Below are 20946 nucleotides of genomic sequence, written 5' to 3'. Positions count from 1 at the left end.
ATACTTGTTTGCAATTTTATCGAATCAGTCGATGTCTCGTTCAAAATTTCAAATTAAAACATGTAAAAAATTATCATGATACTCGATTACTTTACAAAATAGTTTCATACATACATTATGTAAAAAATAACCTTATTTTTAAGTAACAGAAAGAAGAGAAAAAATGCATTAGCGTAAAATCGTTTTTAAATTTTTGTTATTTTTCATTGCCTCGATTGTTGCTATCGATACAATGAATTTTCGAACCTTATCATTTGATTTCCTTATTGTAAAATACAATAATTTGATTTTGTTCAAATCAAGCACTGCATCTTCCTGATGCGATTTAAATGTGACAATTAAATGGTTTAAATTTAAATATATGAAAATTAGAAGATCGCAAGTATCGAAACTCGCATATCGATCGCAACTGACTTCTCTTCTTCGATACGTGCTTTTAAAAATTTATGCAATCCCGCGCTTTTCTAACTGGCGTCGGTTGAACGCAAGATTCCATAGAAGTAGGTCTGTATTTTTATAAATTATAATTTAAGTATCTTTATTAAAGTACTTTAATACTTACAGGAATATTTATTACTTTTCTCGTATCAGTACCGTTTTAATGACTTCGATTGACAATGTTATAAATTTTCAGGTGCCGCTATAAAATGACCAGACTGAAGAATCATTAGCCAAGAACGAATAGTAGGAAATAGAAAGAAAAGCTACATAATTGAATTTAGGTAATCAATTTTTTATTCACACGTCGACGTATTGTCGTTTATATATGCATTTAGTGTTCCTTTTTATAAAGTCACCAATTTCATATAATTCTCCTTTCGTATAACCCATTTACCTTTCGTTTCGCTCTGCAAATACATTATTCCTTGCCTTTTCGTTAGTATAAACGGACACAGGTTTAAATATTACTCGGAATCGCTACAGTTCATTTGATAGCTAAATATTACACAACATTCAAACATAGGACTTGGAAATCAACATATATCTATTCTTACATAACATAACCGATTTTAAAATATAATAACGCTAATTGTGGATCCTTCGTGGTATACAGTGAGCTTAAATTCATTTATATAAGTTCATTCATTGAATAGTCTGTAAATGAATGTATTTCAAGAAACTACATTCAATTAACGAAATATGATGTAATCAAAGGAACTAAGAATGGATATTAGAATATACATAATTAAGATTCATGGTGGAGACATTAAAAATATTTTAAGATGATACATATATTTTCTTCTTCTTAAATATTAGTATCTACACCTATAACTTGACTTTGTAACAAACAATATACTAAATGTCATTTAAGAAAACATAAACAATCTTAAGATATTTTTAACACCTCCACTTCTATGTCCTGCTATCTTAATATCCTTCAGGGCCCTCTATTTTTTGAAATACATTCATGCTTAGGGATAAAAACTGATCACCCTGTGTAAGAAACAATCATGTGCCCGAATTGGGGCGTAAATCAATCAATATTCGGTATTTAGGTCTCTTTTAGATTCATAAAAATGCATCAGTTTGTTTGCTACACGTTACCTAACGTGTCGCTTAATTTTCCTTTTGATTAATTAACGCTCCATTATTCTATGTGCTACCGAAACAACGTATACACTATGTACAACGGAATAATTGATTCTAACTTCCCTTCGAACGATTTACATAGAATTCCGCTAAAGTTTGCCTGCACTATAAACAGTAGAAGAGTAGAAAAATGTATTGCGATCACGCGTGGACGACGAAGATTTGAACGCTTTCAGAATGTTTGTAATACAAGTACAAGTGTAAACGCTCTTTGTACTTTTCGATGGTGTGTCTGATTTTAATTCAGCTCCGCATACAGTCGTGGTATTTAAGAAATTGGCAATTAACACGGCATTTAAATACATAGTATTTAACTTGGACGATATTCTAGATTCAACGTATACGTGTTATTGCTCATTATTATAAATAAGTTTCTCTAAATCATTCTCGATCCACAGTGACGTAATCAACTTAAAAAATGTATTTTTCAATTATTCTGTACAAGAGAGATCACCGCACGATCCATGACATAAATATTTTCACCTTTTCTCTCCGTATATGTACATGGAATTTCAACGTATTTTACTTAATTTAAATTGTATATACAAATACACATCACTTCCTCCAGCACGTGAACAAACTTGTCTTTATACAAAACCGAGTATCATCGTAATATATTGCTTAAAATATATTACGTGGTTGCCATCGAAACGTTTTGGTTTACCTGTTGACGATTTTATTTTTTACAGACACATCATCCGAGACTGCAAAATAAGAAAAGAATATACTTCAATGTACCTCGTGCATGTGGGGACAACTACAGAGGAAAATCAGCAAGTTTATGGAAACAATTTAATCAGGTAATATTCAAGTTTCTAAAAATCATAATTATAATTGATAACAAATTACATTCACTGTACAGCAACAGAGGTAAAAGCAAGATATTTATTGAATGTAAATATCCAATAGGTGCACAGAGTTGTCCTCAGATACATGACCCCATCAGTAGCGTATATTCATGTTTCCAATGGGAAAATTAAATATTTGTTGAACAAACGAGGGGTCTCAACGAAACAACTTACCTAATACGGTGTGATCCGGTCAGTCGTTACCTTCCCAACGGAAGATTCCTCCGAAACCTTCTCTTTCAATTTTTGGCTCTGACTATCTGGCACTGCCGCGAGCATTATACTCGTAAAATTTTTTAAATCACCATACGACTGCTCCAATTGCTTCACCTTCTTGTTAAGCTCTGTGTTTGCTGCGTAAATCTCGCTCACCTGTAATATTTGTAATTTTGATTTTGTAGAAGATGTTAGAATCTCAAGAACACGGACACCAATTGAAGTGAAGATGAATTAGGCATACTTTCAATTCCGTGTTCCTCACACACTCCCTCTCTAAGGATATCACTCTCATGCTAACGTTCTGTGTTGTTTCTTGGAGGGACACCAGCATCTCCTTTAAAAATATTAAATTTAGAAAATTAAGTTTTTTATAATTCGTGTTCCTTGAATACTTACATGATCTTTCTTTTGGTCCTCTGCGACCCATTGCACGTCTCTAGACAAAGTTTCATTAATGTTCAACAGATTATTAGTTAATTGTAAAATCGTTGCGTTCAGCTGATCAGTCTTTATCTTCGTCTCGTTTGTGGACACCATTTGAGGTCTTTGGGTGACATTTGACAACTCTGTCATGGCGTTCTGTAATATAAAATGAAAATTATCTTAAAAAATTCTACATTGTGATACAGTAAATTAATTGATTTCTATTATGAACCTTGACGCTGCTGATGTTCTGTTGCATAGTGGCCTGAACATCTTGCAGCTTCGCGTTAGACTCTTTTAGAGTCTTCACTGTGGCACTCAAATCTTGTATTTGGCTACCAAACGACACCACACTGCTCGACAGAGCTTTCAAGTCTGTTGGTACGTTGGCTAATTGGGGGGCTTCTTTGAACCATTCCTCTACCCTATGTAGATCATGTTGAATAGTAGCTAACTAAAAAAAAGAAAAGGAATTTCCATGATAACAAATCTTAATTTTCAGGTGAAATAATGGCAGCTGATAACTGTTAACGAAGGATCAATGATAATTTACCTGCGTCGTAAAATTATTGATTTGAACCTTGAGATCCGACAAGTGGTTGAAGATGATCGTTTGATTGTTTTGAAGATCTCTCGATAAGGAATGACATTTCTGTAAAGCATCTGGAACACCTTCGCTCCCGGCGATCACTGCAACATGAAAAAGAAATAAGGTAACGTTAAAAAGGTTGAACGCACGTGATACGGAAATACCAACATCTTATCGCACGTTTCGACCACAAGCGCTGATAATACACAGTTTTTGGAATGATAGTACTCTTTGTTCTCGTTCAACAATGAATCAATTTGTCCGTGTAATAAATTAAAATTAATTAAATCGAATTTCTGAGAATTATAAAAGGATGATTATAAAAATTAAATGATTTTACAAGAGGAAAGTATGACGAGAAATACAATAATAGTAATGCGTAATAAACTAAACGTTGGGAGCGATAATCACATGCATATATTTCACTGTGATAATCCTATTAAGTCGAAAAGTGTATTCGTTCGAAAACAAATTTATACACTTGTATAAGCATCCTTGACGTTGTCCATTATTTCAAAAGTAACGCTATAAAATATTGCGTAACATCCAGACAATCCAAATTGCAGCTTCAAAAGCTACTAATTTAAGTAGTAAGTGGTACAATAATGCCGATCGAATTACAACTTTATCCTTCTCTTAACCATTCTCAGAGATTCGACGATATCTTCGAACAACAAAGATCAGGCTTAATTCAATATTTGTAAGCGCATTACGGTAATTGCTGCATAATAAGCAGATTACCCAGCGTGGCGCTATTGAATGAACGTAAACGGCTTAGCTAAAAGAAAAATTGTCGCAGACGCGTTTTTCTATTCTGGAACTGATAACGAGGGATCGAATCGTATCACGATAAATTGATTTTTTCTTTATCGAACCATTTCTCGAGACGCAATATACCTTGATCCAGTTCGCTCCGAAGCGCAGTGAGTTGCTGACGAACGTCGATGAATAGCCAAATTAAACTAGCGGTTGCTAATACAGAGGCACAAGCCAGAAAGGCACTACAAGCTTTAAAAAATCCAGGACAAGCTCGACTTCTTCTGCCTCTGCATTTACGGCCATTTCTAGTCGATACATTCCAGTATTCCGATCGTTCGTCGCTGCTATCTGATAGTAACTCCTAGAAATTTAGGGAAAATCAGTGTCGATCGTTTTTCTTCCATCGACTTTGATTCTTCTTATGTTTCCACTCACGGGGATAGGAAAGTTTCATAGGGATCGTTTCATAAAATGTTGTACCTTTAATTTTCTGAACGAGGCACTGAAAGTAACATAAGTGCTACTAGAGAACCAGCTAGAATTTACCTTTGTTATCAGTGACGTCAAGCTGATAAAAATATTCGCTACGTTTTAAAACTATAACAATGGATAATCAACAATCCACCCATTGATAGAAACCATAAATTCCCAAGTACATGAATAGTGCCCGATAGAACATTTCATAAATTACAACCCTATCAAACTTTCTAGACAAACGAAAGTAGTCGTCAGACAAAAAGTTCTTGCTTCACAGTGTGATTATTTCCAGGATAGACGCGACGAAGAATTGCTCGTGGTCACGGTCAATCGATACGTACTTGAGAACTACGCTTTCCGGAACTTCGGCGGGAGACAGTGTGCGGAGGCGCTAACGCGTCCAGTTCCTTCCGTTTCTTCATCTTCTTCGTCGGTTGACGAAGCGGCACTGTCACCGCGACCGAGTCCATTTCAAGCAACACCGAACCGCCTATCTTCGTTTCGTTCCGCGCGACAACCTCGCCCTAATCGCCTTCAACCCCTCCGCGATACTTTATCGTCGACTGGTAGCAGGTTCATTTCCGCACTCGAAAATCGGCTATCACCTTCCACCGTTTCATTTAAGCACAGGTGCGCGCATTAATGAGAATAGTTTATTATTTTTTTTTTAGCAATATTTGCGAATGCACTTCATTGTCTATGTCACCCTCACATTTTTATGTTGTTGTTGTCTGATCAGGTATATTTTGTTTCATGAGATTCCTCTGAAATTAGATGTTTGCATAGTTTTAGGTGAACTTAATGTTCCCCGATATATGGAACGTTAGTGGCTGCTCAGAACCACTAATGACTAATATCCACCACTCTACCCTATGTCTATAGATTAATGAACATGTAAAGGAGGGTGTAATAGAGAATCGATCCTGTGCAATTAATTCTGAGTGGACTATAATTTGGAGGTTTCTGAGTAATTAGAAATTAGATTAGATTAAACGTTATCTTTATCAGGACAGGTATTGCAGCAAGTTCTTTTCTTTTTTCTAGATATCTTTTAATCTACAAGGCGCTTGATCACCGACGAAATATGTATCGATGTTGCATCGTCTACACCAAGATCTGATAGAGATTTTTAGCGCACTTTGCACGTTGCTTCTGATCGATCGAGTTTGAGCGACGCAGCAATAACGGAAGAACAGGCTCCTCGAGTACCGTCAAAAGGGGTCACAGGAAACAAAAGCGTGGAAGAAACAATGCCAAACGAAATGGCGGGAGCTAGTAGGTAAGAAAGCGAGCGAATGAAAAGAAACGAGGACGTGCTACGATAACGCGGCCACAATGATTATAGCGATTTAAGTTGTATCAGCGGTCGCTGGTGGCTGCTCAAGGCACCCGACTCGTTTAGATAAGGGAGGTCGAACGAAATTATCGATAAAACGCATAGTTTCGAGAATGAAGCTCGAATAACGATCATGGAAAAAAATGAAAGATTGGAGTTTAAATATTAAGCCGGTAATAAGTCGAGGTTTAAACGGTCAATTATAATTTAAAATTGTAAAATGTTATATCTGTAAGGTAAAAACAAACAGAAAAAACAATAGTAAGAAAGATTTACAAGTAGAAGTGATCGACGTCAGAGAGGAATTGGTGCTCGAAGTCCAGTTTGAATCGTTTTATCATTCGAATGGCATAAGAATCGTTCGCGAGACTCTATTACACTGTATTACGTTGTCAGGATTCACTGTCACGGTGAATGCCAAAAGGGTTGAGCGAATCTAGAAAAAGGAATCGCTTCGTACGACCAAACGTCGTTACGAACGGTTTCGTACTGAGCCTGTTATCAGCTGGTTCGTTACCTGACAACGTTCACAGGTGAAACGATGCGTTAGTGAGCGTGTAAATATTCACAAAGATATAAATTGAACGCGCGCGTGATCGCGAAGCTGGCAAAGAGTTCTTGTGTACTCGAGGATCGTGTGCACCTAAACACTTGACACAACTCAGCGTTGACCTTTATTCGACGATTAAGCGAGACGTTTTTCCTACGTGTGTACACACGTAGGAAGAAGTGGTACACGGGTTTTGTTGATCTATGTCAAGCGAATCTCAGTTAATCGGACATGAAATTATCCTTATATCCTGTAGGGATTACATTCAAAGATAAAATGTGTATTAAATTATAATATTTTTTATTGTAATGGAAGATAGCGTGCTGCTCTGAAACGTGTACATCCGCGTGCATTGATAGCCTCCCTCGAGCAATTAAAAGGGTGGTAAGGGGAAAAAATGATTGACTGTTGTTCTTTATATTCCAGGGGAGTTCTTTATATTCCGACGGGAGCCGAACTTTGCTGCAGTTCAAGCACAAGTGCATCAAGCTACTACTGAGGGACTTCCTACACTTTCAAAGGGAAGGAGCAGGTGCATCTATGCACGTGAGTGTATTTTATAATGTTTGAACATTTCTATATACCATTATAGATTTATTATTATTAGCCTTGTATATAATGGATGATAATTCCCGTGGAGATGCCATCTCAAAATGATTAATTCCTCTTTACGTGTTTATACTGTAATTATGATGGTTCCAATACTTTAATAGGTAACTAAAGATTCGGAAAATGATCTGTTAAAGAAAAATGAAGGACGATTCATTCAAATTGCACTAAATTACAGATCACATAACGTGTAATTGCAATAAATTGAGGACGAACAAAAAAATAACTTTCGTTTAACGATACACGTGAGAACTAAAATATTCACTATGATTAATATGTATATCTTCTGGCAACTAGTTGAACCAGATAAGAAACGTGCAAAATACTGCGACATATATCGCAAAGAGGAATACTAGGAATTTTTATTGTAAAAATTTGTTCGATAATAGAACGGGTATAGTGAAAATTTTCCCTGACAAATCAAAGAATTTAAAGACAGTGATCTGGAATTTAAAATCATGGTGCATCAGCAAATTCCCTTGAATGAAAAGCTTCTAATTTTACGACTGTTTATCGTGTACGTTACACGTCATTTAAACGACAAACAATAAGCGTCATTCTGGAAGTTGTGATCAACCTGATGATCCAGCTATCATTTCCGTTATGAATTACGTTCTGACATCGCGAAAAACATCGTTCAAACGCGTACACCGTGAACACGTATTCAGTTATTGCATTACTGCTCGCTCGCTAATCACCTAAAATAAAAATACTTATTTTGTTACATGGTTTCTAATTAAATAAGCTGGCAGACGATCAAGATAAGCAATTTCTCTTTTCGTTCAATTAAAAAGAAATATGGAGTAATTCTTGAAAATCTGAAATTTCATTCTTTTCACGTTCAATGCCCTAGTTGACTGTGATTTGCAATTTATACCTCAATCTCTGAAATTTTATATGAATTTTATATTTCTTTTCTCTCTCGCGAATGAAGTACCTACAATTATAATTGCGCCGTGTGGGGTGAGTCACACCGTTCACGTGCCTACTGTGTATACGTATATTTACCGTAAGGTGAAATATTTGAAAGTATGGGGAGCCTGAAGCAACCCTTTCGTATCTCCACCCTGGCGGGTCACTCATAGAAAGGGGCACGACTTTTGGTACGTCACTACATTAGCAGACACTTCTATGTGTTCGCATGAAACTTGAACGATTGGGAATCAATATTAGAAGCGGAATAAAAAAACGTGCACACCTGTCGACCATCGAATGTTTTAAACACAAACGACAACGACCACAAACACCGCTCCGTGCATGCGGAACTTGACCTACGTTGAGAATAAATTATATAGCGATTACGATCAATCACCGTCGCTCGAAATACACGGTGGTAACTAAGTTGCTTTATCGTGATTTATAACACGATACACTTTATTAAAATGTTTTTAAAATGTTCGAATTATACACGTTATTCGACGGTTTAAATTTCCTGAAACGAACGAGCAGTAGACGGTATCGAAAGAGCGCAGACAACGCCTGCAACGTTACTGCGTGCCTCTCACACCGTGCGCAAGATATCGACTGACCAGGGGTTGGTACGCGACCGCCGATGCACGGTCTATCTACTGCTAGGGGCTCCTACGATAACAATTCACCGTCCATAGGGAATTTTGAATTGATACGAGAGATAGGATAAGAAAAAGAAAAAAAAAGAGATGGAGAAGTAGCGCGCAATTCGCATTGTGGAAAATAGAGGCGCTGCTAATGACGCGATCGATAAGTTTCGAGAGATATCGACGCTGCGACTTTCTGACGTATCGATAAATTGAATTTGATTTGAATTAAATTAAAATGATTTTGAAGTAAATTATGGAAAGTTCTTTTTTAAAGTTGCGTTTATAAATATTTATATTTCGCAATCTTTCATCTATATTTTTCTACTCTTACAAGATTCAAGTTATTTTATAATTACGATCTAAATTTAGAATTCCGTTAGAACGAAAATAGACATTCATACGTTGTAGATTCAAGGATATTTGCAAATTCAATTCGTCCCATTATTAGTTCCAGAATAAAAGCAGTGTAAAGCAACATTAACATACGTATCTTGAAAAATTGTTGACCTCGTATTTACCTGATTTTATGGAGGTATCCATTTTCTTTATTTCACCATACAAAATAACAGCCAACCAAGACAAAGCTATTAACCAGAATGTAATTAAAACAGCTGCCAACCACAGTGATATTATCTTCATATCAGATTTGTTGCATCCACAAGACTGGGTCTGTTTCATCTTTGATGTATTACCAGGTCTATGTTTTCTGCAATGCAAATCTTTCAGTAATCTTGTAATTTAAAAATTAGATTTCAAATAATAAGGAATTCTTTTGCTTACCTTTTTACTTTTTTCTTTTTTGGTGTAAGTACCAAGTCTGATATGTCAGAATCACTGTCTGACAGTAGATCAAGAAGATTTATAGTTTCTTTATTATTAGTGTTATTCATTTTGTTCGATAATGCATAGCACGGGTCATAAAATGAATAAATTGACGTGAAATCGTTTTGATGGCCAGCTCGATAACATAACCTTGCTAATCAGTTTGTCAGTCATTAAAAGATTGACTTCGTAACAAATTTCTAACGATTCCCCCTAATTGTTTCAACTACATATTATGTAATATCACTTAATAGTCTTAATAATTCTCACATATTATTGCTTTGGTATATAATTGCAGTCAAATGATCTCTCTTCTTACTTCTTTCACGACATAACCTATATTCGCGCATTCTTACGCAGCACGATTCGTCTCGCATGTTCTGACATCTGACGGTTGGATGAATAAAAAATAAAAAAACGTATTATTTACGATATTTCAATTTCATTCTGATATCATTTTTGTTTTATAAACATATACGTGATATGGCTTTTTTTAAATTTTAAACAAACGAGTCATCCTTTACTCGATTTTATAAAAATTGTTGATTGATAAATTTACGATTTCTGGAATTTTTAAAATGATAATTGATTATTAATTGGCGTCAATAAATTGATTATACGTTTATTTATAAATATTTTAACGATAAATACATCGTAATAAAATTAATGACTTCGTATTTTTATATTCAAACTATGATCGATTGTTTCGATTAATATCGAAACAAGAATGCGCGCGATTTCGTATCGAAGTCGATCATTTTTGAAATTTCATCACGTACATATTTTTAAAGAACGCAAGATTTTTAAACGATTTATAACGGAAAGATCGCGTTTAGGGTTAAAATCAACACCTCTGGGAGGAAAGAACAGTCCTTCTAACGCATTAATTAATGTGCACAGCACGTTACAATGCTTTCCATTGGAGACGGCATCGCATCCGGTAGAAGTTCAGTCAAAAACGATCTACGTGAATCGCATACGATTCGCTGAAAATTTATAAAAATTTATATCGTTAATAACGACTTACTTTTATGTACATCGTTCAGGTGTCATCCATTTCCAGTGTTAAATAAATCTTTTCTCTCCTGGCTTCGTACAGTCTAAAACATTTATCGTATAAAATATCGTAGGTAATAAGAATATTTTAATGTTCCTTGTCGATGAAAATTGTTGATGTCTGAACGTTCGGCTGGCTGGATGTGACACAGCCGAATTTTAAAAAACATCAGCTATGCCGACATCTTGCCTTCGGGGCGCCCAGTTAAAACACTATAAACTTTCTTTACACCTCTGGCGAAGCTTCTCAATGCACATTTACAAATCTAAATTAGTCATTAAAAATTCGAATACCTCAGAGGTCATTGACCCGGCTTTATCATTCGAGGGTTGAATTTGAAAAAAGAAGAACGTCCGAAGAAAGCACGCTATCTTACAAGGATAATAAACAAAAGAAAGTTCGAAATCTTTCAACGCAAACGTTATGAAAAACGTCCGATACTCACTTGGTCCTTTCAATAATCATTCTTCATCCATTGGAAATCACAGAAGAAATGAAAATTGATCTATTCGACGATGGAACTGGTTCCCAATCGAACGGGTCCTCGAGGAAGCGGTCTTTCGCAAGTGGACACTGGGAACAGACAGCGAGGAAAGTCTTGGCATGATTTGAAAGAGACACCTGCACAAGGTTGGAGACTCGCCAAATAACTGATAGCGTGGGCGTCGTGGCGTCGAAGACATCGGTGAACGACGGATCTAGAGAAGAGCATGCCAGCCATTCGAGAGGGGATGAAGCTCCCCCTTCAGGACTTCTTTCCATTGGTTTGCCACCGATTCGTTTCTTCCTTCTCTACGTGTCGTTCGCTTTCTGTTGTTCCCGATCCTCCTATTGCCGGTTTTAACGCGCGTTACCACCTTCCGGTACGGACCAGGCGTTAATGAAGATGCCTCTATCGGTGCAACTAGCACCTGTGCCTCTGCGAAACACTTTTTGCATCCAGTTATAGTTTATAATCTTCACGAGGATGGTAGGATTCGCTAGAAACCTTGATCCATTGATCGTTAGGATCATTATTTTTAAGAAACTTATATTAGGGGTAAGTTCAATGGGGTCTGTAAATGTACACTTATTGTTAGATTAAAAGGAAAAGTATATTCTTAATCGAAATAAAATCGAATAGGAAGAAGTAACACAGTCGATACGAATACAAAACGTATTCTTCTCCACGGTCTAGCTAATCAAAATTCTATCTACACGTTTCATGCGAGTTGCACAACAAGCCATTAATAAAATTCATGTTGAAAAACGATAACGCATCACAATGGTGTCACCGGACTAATTGCGATTTCGCGTGATCAGCCGGAAGGATGCCCGAAAAATTGCTCGTAAGAATCCATGAAAATTAACTGACACACACACACACGTGATAAGAAAAGGAAAATAGAAGGAAAAAGGAAAGGCGTTCGTTGCGAGTGGTCTTCGTGTACGAGTCGCTGGATCTCCCCGGGGTCTCCTCCGTGACTTCCGGTTCTGTTGCGTGGCACGCGTGTGCCCGACGCTGACCGGATATGGCGAAGAACCGACTGACCAAAACGTTCGAACAGAGCCGTTCGCCGCTTCGTGGTCGAGCGAGCTTTTCTTTCATGCGAATCACGTGTTCCCCTGTACCAAATACCAAGCTCGGCTCCGATGACATCATACTCGTTGTTGTATCTATACCTGCGTATATACCAGGTAAACGCAATCACATGTAGCCGGATCAACCGGTGTCGTCGTGTTGCTTTATTGTAACGAGAAAAAAAAGAAAAAAAGAGAACGATAGAAAACGTGGTGGGATCGAATCTAACATTTTTGGATAAGACTCTTCGTATAAGATATTTAAAAATAGCTCTTAATTATGGGAATTTGTAATATAATTCATTATATCAATGTTAGAATTTTTGACAGACTCAATTTCAATGTTTTTTGAAACTTATTTTTGAAATTTATTTCCTTGATCTTTGTGGTAGTTGGAATGAAGAAAAAGAGCGATCTGAAATTCATGTCCAACCGTGTATAAATCATATCCCCGGTCAGTCGATTTTTCTAAGAGGACAAAATTAGGCATCCAAATATCCAGAACCGGATGGAAGATACGTAGTCTCATGCATATACGTACGTTCCTTTTCGTTTCTTCGTGTAAGTACACCGTTCTATGGTCTTATATATGCATCCACCGGTACGTGGTTCGCTTACTGATTAATTATTCTTCCATGGGTTTTTTCTCCTTTCCTCTGTCGATGGTCCGGTCACGTGAATACAACGACGAAGAAAAGAGGAGGAAAACAAACGGTAATTCATAAATCCTGGAAGAGGAGGACTTTCTCCCAGTTCTTCCCTTTTCTCCTTCCCTTCAAATCGTCCTCTTATATCGTTATTTTCCACGATTACTTCCTAACACCGTTGACTGCCACGATGGTAATTGAAGTTAGAATTAACGGCAAAACGTTTTGTATACCGATTACCGAGGTTTCATAAAAGTCAGTTTGAAAATTACGATTGTTGATGTTTATGAGAAAAATAAGTGTTCTACCCTTGCCGAAGGAGGAGGAACGAAGAAGGAATCTCGCAAGAAGTAGGCCGTGCAAATGAGGTAGTCTGTTGAGCAGCTCTGCAACTAAAAAAGCCAGTCGACTGCTAATTGAAGAACAAACAAGTACAGTTCAACGCGAGATTCGGTTTAAAGAATCTCGTTCGCGATGAAATTTTTCGTATCGCTAAAATAGTTACCATCGATCTACGTCCATCGACGAATCTCGAACACGAAGAAAATTTGTTAAAATTAATCGTATGTTAATTAATATTCGATACGCAAATTTTCAATTCCTGAAGTAAAATATGAACCCAGTATATACTGATTATTAAAAAATAGTAATTAACTCCAGTTGAGAAGGCTATGGTAACAAGTTTCACCTGGTATATTCTCAACCACCTGGCTATTTTACAGACTATTCATAATTGACCGGCATCTTAATTTGCAAGCTCTCGATACAATTATCGTTAGATTAATGCCGGTACTACGCGCGGCAATTTCCATTGTGCCAGTCAACGTGTTAATCAGAGGACCGTCCGGTCTAATGACTTTTTTCATCGAAAAAAATAAAGAAAAAATTAGAAATTTTCAAAAAAACCTTCAGCTTTCAATAATTTCTAGTACGCTTCACTTAAATTCCGATTTCTCGTTTTCACCTTCGAATCAATTCACTCTCGGATACTTTACTTCGAAATTATTCCAAGACACTTTAATTGCACTCGGTTCGAAAATAAAAAATGAAAATCAAAAACATATTTAACCGGGAATTTCCATTAAGATAAATCGCGACACTTAACCGCGAGACCACGAGGAAAGGTAAAATAGTATTGTTTCAGCCGGTCGGAACCGAGCAAACTTTTTATCTGAACAATATCTCTTTTGCTTATCGCGTAACCGTGACTGATAACTCTTTTTTTTCTCTCTCTCTCTCTCTTCGTTGTGTTTCGGTCGATTTAGCACCTGGCTCAACAGGTATTAATACGGCACGTTTTATGAATCAACACGTCGTTCGATAGAGTAGGAAATCATTGACGAAGAAAAGCGTGTTCGTCTTCCGTCGAACAGCACAACTCGTTTGCAAATCAGTGTCGCGACACGAAAGACGCGGGCTTGGTTCGACCAGGAAATCGTTCTCGTCTTACAGGATGCCAGTACGTCAATATTGACACGTTTCTGACGAAACAGAACGACAGAGGAACGGAGAGAAGGAAAGAGAATCGGGATCTTCGACGATCCTCGCTCGATCCTTCGGAAGAGTAAGGAATATTTCAAGACTATTAACTTTTGGGAGTGAATCACTGTACTTATTTCATATTCAGTACGGTCGAAGTTTTCAAGTTCTTCGTCTTTCAATTTTTCACATAATCAAATTTGTTAGTTCTATTCAAATTTTGTAATTAGCCAACGATATTAATGATCCTTTTTTCTTATTATCAACATTTTCTTATCGTAGACTTGATAAATTTGATAAGTTCTTAGATAAGTAAACGCTAATTTCATTAAAATACCAAAAGATGGAAAGAGAAGGAAAGAAAAATTTAATTCTCAACTCTTTTATTGTTCGCTCCCTGTGTTAACCATTGTTTCTTTAACAAGAATCGCTAAATAACAATAGTGGATGTACATAGTAGATTGTAACACAAATCTGTGACTGACTACTTAAATAACAAATTTAGGGACAATACTTGTTCGCAGTAATTGATTAAATAAGACCTGTCTGCATTGAGCGAAGTCAAATCAATTTATCACGAGATCCTTTGAACAATAAATTACAAATCCATAACAATGTGCGTGTAATTAAAACGTCTTAATTAAATAGTCGAACTTTGTGCAAAATACTGTTAAGTAAAATACAAATAATTTGTGCAATGAAACATCTTAGTAACGAGACTTGTACAATGAGATTGTTATAAACGAATTCACACCACAGAAATATGTTTGATTAAAATAGTCATTAATGAAATAAATATTAAAAAGTTAAATTAATAGAAGATTTCAGAAGTTAGAATTTTTCTTTTTTTTTTTTCTGTTGAGTTCCAATTAGCATTTATCAAACACGTAACGGTATAAAATTAAATTTTCTGATTTCTTTGTTCTCATATAACAAGCAGCAAACGCATGAACACGCTACTCTTATATAACAATGTAAAAGTAATATTTTCGTATTGAAATTTATTACATTATTTCCTATTAATACTTTGAACTTACTTCTGGCTACGTAATTGGCTACCAATGTTGGCATAATTTTCTTACGATTTAATTCGATCGATAATGCGATTTTATCGCATCGATAAACGTTTCCTCGAGTAAATTGTATTCCTCTTTGAAACTGTATTCTAATCGTAGATATGACTTTTAATTCGGTGAACTATAATTATCTGTTCGTGTCCTACTCAAACAATAAATTGTGATGACTATTGCATACGATATTATAATATTACAAAACAATCAACTATAATAAAACAAAGATAGTTAACAAATAACAACAACAAAGATTCAGTCTCTCTGAAACAATAAATATAAAGAAAAAAAAAAGAGTCGTCTTTCAAAAATGCAACTATGTATTAAGCATCTGTCTAAGAGATTATTATTGCCTATATATAATAAAACAATTGTGAAAACAACAAAACTCTAAACAAAAAGATGAATACATGTATGCAATACTGTACAATTCAACAATGGAAAAAAACATTAAGATTACTACAGGCTAAGTTTATGTTAAGTTAAATTAAAAAGGAATATTGATACTAAATAATTAGTATAACTTTCATTGAGTGATAAAGCAGATTATGTCGTTTATGCTTCTAAACTATTCACACAAGACTGTACTTTACTCACTCAAAGAAAATAATTTTTCAAGTCTTTCTAGCCATTATCATAGATAAATCTAAAGCATTTAAAATTTGAATGTAGCTGTAGTTATTCTAAGGCATACGTTTGATATGCTAAATCATATTAGATCCCTACAATAGATAGTTACAATCACTGAAATAGAAATTTATTTATGAGGCAATATTTACTCTCATCTCGTTTACGATCCATGTCTTAAGACTACTTCGAAAAATGGTATCGATAATGTACTAGTAAAAAATGTTATATAAATAGAATGAAAGACATTTCATTCTTTAATATTTTCTTTTAAGTGGTAATCTTGGTGTGTCTTGCTATATTGCAATTGCAAGGAATCTGTGTATATATAATATGGGATTACTCTAATCCTTAAGCTTATAAGTTTGCATTGTTTAGATATTATATGTCTTTTAGACGTATCTATTACTATCCTAGTACAGTGCCATCCTCGTTAGGCTCCCGCTGACTATTTTTGTTGCAAATGTATTTGGTACAGGTGGAATTGCTTGATGTAATATTAAAATTGCCAAGAGGTGTACGTTGCTGTCCACGGAGTGACCACCGACCAAGATGGAAATTGTCCTAAAAATCGCTTGAATCTTAATGATGTTTGATGTTCACCATGCAAAAAGTGACCACCCAACGCCACTGATAAACATGGAGTTTTTGGCATACTGTTCACCTATGTAAAAATACGTATAAGACGATTATAATAATTAAAATATTTCTAGAAATCTAGTACTTTGCTTACATGCAATTCGAGGGAAAACGTAAAAGGAACACAATCAGATGCACAAGAATAATAGATAAAATACGTTTCTCTATCATTCCATTTAGGTCCTTGCAAAGGTTTCCCCTCCAAAACAGACCATTTTTCTAAATGGACACCTTTGTACGGTGATAAAATTATGCTTATATGATCTGGACCTAAGAAAAAAATTTACACACAATTTTAAATTCGCCACTTAATAACCTGTGTGTACTCGTCAGACCAATTACCTGTAACATTGAATGTGAAACTGACAATATTTTGTTTCGTTGATTTTGAAACAAGTTCAAGTTTTGTTGGAATATTAATCAATGGTGCAGGACCTGGAATCCAACTTGTTTTCCTGTTAAAAATATTTTTCTGTTAGACGATTTAACTCTTCTTCGAGAGATTTAACACAAGGCTTACCATAAAAATGTTGTAACAGGCATGAAATATGGTAAGCCACAGTACAACTCTTTCTCACAATCCTTTACTGTCGGTGCTACAGCACCTATTTCCGGTACCATAGCTTCCACGCTATATGGACTATTCATATCTAGATCAGCTATCCAGTACCCAGTTCCAGAATACCGTAGTTTACCATTAAGATCGTAATATTGTCTTTGTGAATGCTATAAACATTGGCATATTTATTAATAAATACTTTGCACCGTTCGACGTGATAATCGTAAAATCATTACCGCGATCATAAATCGTTGAGGCGCTACAGATGATAAATCACCGCTATAAGGAAAACCAAGCGGAGTCAGAATTAATACACCTATGGTTATTAAGAATATTCCAGCTAGCACGCTTAGAATTCGTTCGGCATTTTTAATCAAAAGTACAATTGGTAACTAAAGGAAAGAAAGGCATCCATTTAAAAATAATGAATAACAATAATTATCTTCAATGACTGCCTTGAATGATCTTACCGTGAAACTAAGCAGTAAGCAGAATAATATGCATAACATGTTAGCCATGACAACTTCTGAATTTATACTGCTACCAGCTCGTCCCATTATTGGAATAAACAGATAAAGAGCTCCTATTACCAAGTAGAAGGATTGTATATAAGGTAAACACATTGTTGCTAAATAACAGAATAGCCATTTCCAGCCTGAAAAATGAAATTTCATTTATTTTTGTGATACGTTTCAACGAATATTATGAAGCTAGTAATTATACCTCTCCATTTATTAAAGAAATGATATCGAAGTAAGTTTCCAATCGTGGGAAATACGACCCAGTGTAGTGGTATAAAACCAGATCGGATTTCAAACAGAACACAACAGAAGAGAATGGACATCCACATTACAAAATATGCATCACAGTATATTTGATATAAGATCCACGTGGACTTAACTTCCTGCAAACAAATCAATGAACATAGAATTTCATAAATTCATTAAGTAATATTCGTATAATTTAACCAACCTTCTTTTGACGTGACCCAACGAACGAGAAAAACGTCATTGATACGAAAATAGTTGGGCATATGTATAAGAAAAACAACCATGCTGGTCTTGCGTACCAACTCATAACTTTCCCAAGTTTTGTAAGAATGAGTGCAATTAATGTGCAAGATAAAGTCGAGACTAGCCATGAAACGATTATTGCCCCAATACATAATACTAAATGCTTTAGGTATATTGATCTTTTTACATCTGAATTAAGATCCAAACTTTAAGTTACATTGCTTTATACATAAATAGATTTATCTTAATAATGCATACGTACCTTTCCGAGCACTTTTAGTGTTTAAATATATTGAATATATACCAGCGATTATGGCAGCAACGTTAATTGTACTTGCCACGTGTTGCGGCCATCTGATAACAAATGCGCCTAAGAAATCAAAAAACACGAGATTTCCTACGTTTTCTTGAAACGACGCTTCGGATAAATAATCTTCTAAAACTACTCCTTGTAATAAAGCAAGAATATTATCTCCAGTTCTTTGCAAAGATCCCAATGGTATTTGTTGGATATTATCAAATTTTGTATGATACACGTAACCATTGGTTGCCCATGCAAAATCAAGACCTACGATTTTATAAAATTACAAATATGTTTTCTGGTAACATAGAAGAATACTAGATAATATAAATCAATTACCAGAAACGTTTCCAAAATCTCTGAAAATTCGAAAATCAGTGTCCCCAGGTACAATACCACTTTCAAATATTTCTTGAGCTAAGGATGATGCATAGGGATAGGGAACCGACTTAGCGTATACCTACAAAAATAATAAATGATTTATTACATAGACAAAGAAGCACATAATTTAATAATACCTGAAGGATCCAAGAGCTATCAGGTCCAGCCTGAAATAACAATTCACGACCGCCTGCGCCACAAGCTTCTAAGTTTACAAACGCACGCACTTCCTTAGCCCAAGGATGTTGTGTTATAAAGCCATGAGAAGCCTGGATAATTAATATAATTAAGATGTTTTGAAAAGTAAAATAAATTTAAGTTTATCAAACAAGTGAATATACCTGTAATAAATTTTCTTCAGCACCATTAAATAAAAATATAATATTATGCTTTAACAACTTTGAACTATGAGCAATTACGCGTAAGGTTTCTAACATCACAGCACAACCAGCTCCATCATCAGATCCACCTATAATAAAAGATATCATATAAATGTCTGTATATTATTCATAGTTATTAACTGGTGTTCCTAATGATCCTTACCAGGACTTTCAGGAAATGTATCAAAGTGACAATTTACCAACAAACTGGTTTGAGTGGGTCTATTTGGACCAATTCTAACAATGACATTTTGTACATTTCTATAAACATTTGTCATGCCATCAAGAAATTTTAAGGGAAAAGCTCCACTATGTTTGGTTACATTTACTAAAATCTTATGATTTACACTGGCATCTTTAATAATACTATTGATACTGTTTGTTAAATATTTAATTGCTAATACTTCATTCTCATAACTTCCAACAATTCGTGGACCAATGGACGTAAGATTTACAACATGATTATGTGCTCTTTCACCTATAAATCTCCCTGGATATAAACCTTCTTTCTTTATTGTTAAAGGTTCAGGTAATTTCTTTTCAAATGCAATTATAACAATGGACAGAAATAGGTAGAATGTAAAAAGGAAAAGCAAATGTTGAGTTTCATTTGGCAGTATTTCCTTCTTCTTTGAAGAAGTTTTATCCTCGTATAGTATATCACCAGAAGATCTTTTTGTAACATGCTGACGTAATCTTATTCCGTCTCTCTGAAAGTAACCAATATCAGTATACAATAAAAAAGAAAGTATTATGTAATAATTAAAAAAGAAGCTTACCATTATTTGTATTTGAAAGGCACTTTAATACAAGGTTTGGATTAGAGTTAGACTAGAGATGAGGTCACTTTCTTCAAATTCACTCAATATGCTGTTGAATACACCTAATGAAAATGAAATTTCCGATATTTTTGGACTTTTTATATAAACGAAATACAAAAATAAGATGTTAAGCTACTAATCTTTTTTTATCATGCCTTTAGACAAATGTGATAATAATATTCGTGAAAGAAGTTTAGATAACAGTAAGCCAAGGTAATACTGAACTTATATGGAAAATTAATTTATGAATGCAATATTCAAATTAAAGCAATGCCTACCTTCCGTTGTATTTTTTTCTTTAATCGTCGCACTTATTTGTCGGTAATTTTAGACTTTACTTTACATAATTCCACATTAATATAGTGGACCATTATTATCAATTAGGTCAATCTGTGCTAGTAAACATTCAAATAAATTAGAGGTAGGTACATGAATTCATGTGCCACTGCGATTAGATATCGTATCACATTTTTTGAATAAAAGCTTATGTAGGTGCCCATTTACCCGATACTTGCTAATATATGTATCGGACTTATATACTTGAATATAGCTTTACAGAGAAGTTAGCGGAAATAGAGTATCTATTGCAATAAGATGCAAGCTAAAAAAAAAAAAGTAATCAAAGGTGCAA

The 20946-nt window shown here is 35.1% G+C and overlaps 2 protein-coding genes across 6 annotated transcripts; both read right to left on the bottom strand.

The window, feature by feature from the left end:
- Window positions 1-712: 712 nt before the first annotated feature.
- LOC114879923 lies at window positions 713-10162 on the bottom strand. 5 transcript variants are annotated; one of them, XM_029195332.2, is made up of 9 exons: window positions 8409-8944; window positions 5247-5669; window positions 4567-4789; window positions 3634-3770; window positions 3313-3534; window positions 3054-3236; window positions 2899-2991; window positions 2613-2810; window positions 713-2294 (listed from the first exon to the last, which is right to left on the bottom strand). In XM_029195332.2, exons 2-8 carry the CDS (start codon window positions 5373-5375, stop codon window positions 2613-2615), a joined length of 1185 nt encoding a protein of 394 aa, XP_029051165.1. In that variant the 5' UTR covers window positions 5376-5669; window positions 8409-8944; the 3' UTR covers window positions 713-2294. The 5 variants fall into 5 exon arrangements, with proteins under 5 accessions (XP_029051165.1, XP_029051167.1, XP_029051168.1 ...); XM_029195334.2 differs by having other exon boundaries at window positions 8599-8944; XM_029195335.2 differs by having other exon boundaries at window positions 8676-8944.
- A 4728-nt stretch (window positions 10163-14890) lies between these two features.
- On the bottom strand, window positions 14891-20945 carry LOC114879915 (endoplasmic reticulum metallopeptidase 1-like). The gene is made up of 15 exons (XM_029195323.2): window positions 20594-20945; window positions 20274-20377; window positions 19658-20204; window positions 19456-19583; window positions 19252-19383; window positions 19073-19193; window positions 18695-19000; window positions 18392-18621; window positions 18143-18323; window positions 17890-18074; window positions 17656-17811; window positions 17381-17586; window positions 17203-17315; window positions 16955-17130; window positions 14891-16885 (listed from the first exon to the last, which is right to left on the bottom strand). The coding sequence occupies exons 2-15, from the start codon at window positions 20274-20276 to the stop codon at window positions 16721-16723; spliced, it is 2649 nt and encodes an 882-aa protein (XP_029051156.2). The 5' UTR covers window positions 20277-20377; window positions 20594-20945; the 3' UTR covers window positions 14891-16720.
- Window position 20946: the final 1 nt, after the last annotated feature.

The sequence above is a fragment of the Osmia bicornis genome, chromosome 8, assembly GCF_907164935.1.
Source record: "Osmia bicornis bicornis chromosome 8, iOsmBic2.1, whole genome shotgun sequence".
Lineage (NCBI taxonomy): Eukaryota > Metazoa > Arthropoda > Insecta > Hymenoptera > Megachilidae > Osmia > Osmia bicornis.
The sequence above is the reverse complement of the archived record's forward strand: the minus strand, read 5'-3'. Positions and strand labels throughout refer to the sequence as shown.